Below are 4,785 nucleotides of genomic sequence, written 5' to 3' on the forward strand. Positions count from 1 at the left end.
ATCTACTAAACAGTAGAGCGAAACTTCGATAATCTGATGGGTTTTCTATAACTTATAATTTCTACATTTGGTAACTATCTCATAGTAATTCTAAAATAACATATTGGTACAACTGAAAGATAGGCAACTTAATTGACATCATGTAATTACAATAATAAGTAATAACGTATTGTCCATTATTAATTACTATAGCGTTCGTTCAATTCATTAGTCAAAAAAAAAAAAAAAAAAAATTAATTCATTGATATTAGATATCTAGGAATAGATAAATTGAATTGTTGCTAATAAGTTATAATAACATGTAGGCCGGTGATAGAAATATATAATATGCTTCATATGTACCTACATAATATCATCAATTGTATAGCCTTGTATTTTATAATCAATGATTATGTTAATAGTATTATTATTATTTCACTATTATAACTCATAACTCATAACTCATGGTTCATAAATCAAACTTAATATTAAAATTAACTAATTATCATTTTTAGTATTAACATGATTGAAAACAATTACTGATTGTATAATTTCTTACACTTTGGATAAATATTCTAAATATTGAATTAAAGTTTCAAAATTATGTTAACACTATACTTGTCTTGTTCTCTTTCTCTGACCAATATTCAATATAGGACATTTGCCTATTTTAGCATATTTAGGTATAATTTTTGATACAAATGTATGTAAAATATTAAGATTTAAAAATGTACAAATATTAATTTAAATTTAAGCATAAAAAAAAAAAATCACAGATAATTTTTCTTAACTTTAAGCTTGATAACTAATCAAACAAGTTTAATTTTTAAGCTAATCACAAACAGCTGGTTCTGCTAATAAATAGTGTGATCATATCATCTAAATATCTAATTCACTAAGAACCATTTCTTTAATTTTAACCCCCTTTAAGAGACATTAAAAAAAAAAAAAAAAAAAAAGAAGAAAGTTATTATATTATAACAAGTACATAAGAAGTAATAAGAATAATTCTTATTTTAATAATCTTTTATTATTATAAACTATAATTAAAAAATATTCAAATATTATTCAAATGGTATAATATATTTAATAAGTACAAATAAAATAATTAATATATTTTCTTTTATTGCAAAAAAATAATGAAAAATATAGACTATCCAGTATTAATATATAATCAGCAAACTACTGCAAACATAACAAATATCTTATAACAAAAAAATTTTTTTTACCAAAATTTTGTCCCTTATATAAGCTTTGTAGCTTATAAAATTTATAATTTTATTATTAATAACCGCCACTAACTGGAATTGATGTACCAGTAATGTAAGAACTTTTTTCAGACGCCAAAAATGTTACTACTTCAGCTATTTCTGTAAAATTAAAATTAAACAATATCTGTATTAACATATAAACATTCAGAACATTAAAAAATAAAAATCATTTTTGCTAAGCATAAACTTTAAATCATTTATATATACTAGAAATTAATATTATTTTTTAAATTAAATATATATATATTTATATATCATATATAATATAAATATTAATCAGCGGGCATAAGCCCTTTAACAAAATATTATATATTTATTAACACATGGAAACTAATAGACATAGTGATAAAAACAAATAAAAAATATAAAATAATTAGGCTGTTTTAAAAATAACAATGTTTTAGCTTTATATACTTAGCAAGAAAAAATCAAAGAGTGTGAAGATTTTATTGGGGTTTAAAAAGCATTTGTAAAAAATAATTTTTGCCATAATTTGTTTAAAATATAGGTAGGTATACAGAACAAATCAGAACTACATAAATTCTTACTAGGAATTCTAAATACGATGTAATTTAAAATTGCTGGTCAGTTGATATAATTATTTAAAATACCATAAACATATATTATACTTATTAAATCACATCTTGTGGTAAGAGAATCAAGACCTATAGTCTTATATTAAAAAAAAAAAAAAAAGTGTCTAAAGATAGCGCAATGGGTAACATATGACATTCTTTTAGGAAATTGATTTATATTCAATACTATTAAGGTTATTTAAGTTGAATAATTATTAGATTAAATTTCAGAGTATTAAATCTAATTAAAAAATTATACAAATGTTTTCAACACAAAGAATTTCTAAAAACCTTAGTATTTCTATTAATAAAACTTAACATTTTATACGCTTTATTTAAAATCAATTTATGATTTATTTTGAAAGATAGATCAGATTAAAAAAAAATACTTAAATCTGTGAAAGAATAACATTTTTCAAGAAGATAGTTATTACTTATTAACGTGATATTTATGAAATACAGAACTTTTAATACATAAAAAAATTATAAATTTACATTTATCATAATTCAAGCATAGATAGTTTCTTTTACTTCATAATATAAACTTATTTAAATTAGATCAAAATTTTTAATTTGACAACAAATTTTTACATCAACAGCAAATAATATATCACTAACATCATTCTAAATACATAAATAAATGATAAATAGTTCAGATTTAATATAAATATATAATTTGAATACAGAATACTACTGTATTCATGTTTTTGAGACAAATTTTAGATATGATATATTTTTATTAATTAGTAAATTGTATTAACTTCGATATATGAATTATTTTATACATTTATTTATACATTTTCTAATTTTAAATATTAATAAAACTACAGTTTAATGGTTTGACAAAAATATTTAAATTATTTATAAAATAGAAATTAATTATTAATTATAAAACTTCATAATAACTTAGTTGTTGTTTTACTGCATTATTTATTAATAAACTAATAATATATTCAAACTTAAAATAATCATCAATCACATTTTACTAATTAGTTCTATTATTCAAAATAAATTAAAAATTATTTCTATCATTTAATTTTGTATAACGTATAAAAAAACATCTGTTAATTAAAAATTGGAGTCAGTAATATTTAATAAAACATTAAAATTTTGTGGCAATTATTCATTACGATAACAATTCCAAATATTTAAAATTCAAAGTAAAACAAAAAGTAATGAAAGAAAAATATTCAATATAGTTAGTTAGTGTTTAAAATTTACTTGAATAAATGTCAATGGGTAGTATTCAATACTTAAAAAAGTATTTTAAAGCCAATATTCTAATATTTTATAACATTTTTAATAAAAATGTTATTTATTTAAATGATCTTAGTAAATAAAATTATAAGAACATTTTATTTTAAAGTATCAATAAACAATGTAAAAAAGTTGTAAATTAATACATATCTTTTAATTCCATTACATTTTATATCAGAATTAGTTTAAAAAAAATGGTTAAACTTAAATGATGTAAACGATTCTACAATTAGCACAAATTAATATAAATAAAAATAATATATACCTAAAAGATTAAATATACATATTATACAACAATTGTTAATATAACTATAAGAAAATGTCAGGTAATAAAAATTAAGTGAAATTTAAAAAGAGAATAAATAATTTTTATGACAGCTAATTGTACTTAATAGCCACTCAATGACTTATTGCTTTTATAGATAAATAATAAATAGCATGCATTAAAAATAATATACAAATACATTAAAGCATATAATGTTATGTGGACATACATTTTATATTTTATGTTGTTTAAAAAATAAAATTAATAATTAAACCCACATATTTTAGTATACTGAAATAAAAATATGAATAAAAGTAGTAAGGTATTAAGATGGAGAGATCTAATAATATTATTAACAATATCCATAGGTAAAAATCAATTGACTTGGTTCATACATAAATTTGATTCAAATTTAAAGTATTATAATAATGAATATAAATATTATATTATGTCTATTGTATCAAAAATGATTACCTTCAGTATCAGCAAATCTCTTCATGGGAATGACTGTTTTAAAAAATTCTTTTATGTTCTCAGGTATCACATCAGTCATAGGAGAGACTGTAAATCCTGGCAACACAGTGTTACATCTGATGTTGTGTCTAACATTTAAACAACATAATTTTAATAAAACTATACAATTTTGAATCAATGTAAACATTGAAATTTAACAAACCGTGCCATTTCTAATGCAACTGTTTTACTGAAGATTTCAACGGCAGCCTTGCTAGCTGAGTAATTACACTGTCCTTTATTACCACGTTGTGCGACTATACTTCCAATATTCACTATAGAACCAGATAAATTTCTCTCCACAAGTTCTTTACAAATGGTTTGGGTGATAAGAAAAGTTCCCTTTAGATAAAAAGGGTACAATTTTTATATTAACACAGTAAGTTTAGGTAAACAAATAAGATATTGTATTCAGACTTTAATGTTGATTTCCTTATACTATTAAACAGTTATATTACCTTAACATTAACATTAAATACGCTTTCAAAATCTTGCACAGACATTTTCAACATGAAATTGTCTCTTGTGATTCCTGCAGCGTTGACCACAACAGTCGGTGGTGCAGAATAATCCGTAAACACTTGACGTAATACTCTTGAGACAGATTCAACATCGGATACGTCCAGTTGATAACTTTTGTGACCATCGCCTAAAATTTGTATTGCTAAGTTCTATCGCTAATAAGTATTAAATTCTACCTGTGAGCTCTTCAACAGTGGTCTGTACATTTTTTATGTTAAGGTCTGCTGCTACGACAGTAGCGCCTTCTCGAGCCATCACACGACAAATCGCTCGACCAATACCTCCTCCGGCTCCTTTAATAATATGTGTACAAGTTTTGGAAATCATTCTTATTTAGTTTTACACATTTCAACCATGAATAATAGCACTTACCGGTCACAAAAGCTAGTTTTCCAGGTAACAT

At 22.2% G+C, this 4,785-nt stretch overlaps 1 protein-coding gene across 1 annotated transcript; it reads right to left on the bottom strand.

Annotated features, from left to right (window-relative positions):
• Positions 1-1,110: 1,110 nt before the first annotated feature.
• LOC112600841 (estradiol 17-beta-dehydrogenase 8) lies at positions 1,111-4,785 on the bottom strand. The gene is made up of 6 exons (XM_025348156.1): positions 4,755-4,785; positions 4,559-4,675; positions 4,319-4,509; positions 4,024-4,202; positions 3,822-3,949; positions 1,111-1,349 (listed from the first exon to the last, which is right to left on the bottom strand). Exons 1-6 carry the CDS (start codon positions 4,783-4,785, stop codon positions 1,264-1,266), a joined length of 732 nt encoding a protein of 243 aa, XP_025203941.1. The 3' UTR covers positions 1,111-1,263.

Source organism: Melanaphis sacchari, unplaced genomic scaffold (assembly GCF_002803265.2).
Source record: "Melanaphis sacchari strain LSU unplaced genomic scaffold, SCAv2.0 Contig72_pilon_pilon, whole genome shotgun sequence".
Lineage (NCBI taxonomy): Eukaryota > Metazoa > Arthropoda > Insecta > Hemiptera > Aphididae > Melanaphis > Melanaphis sacchari.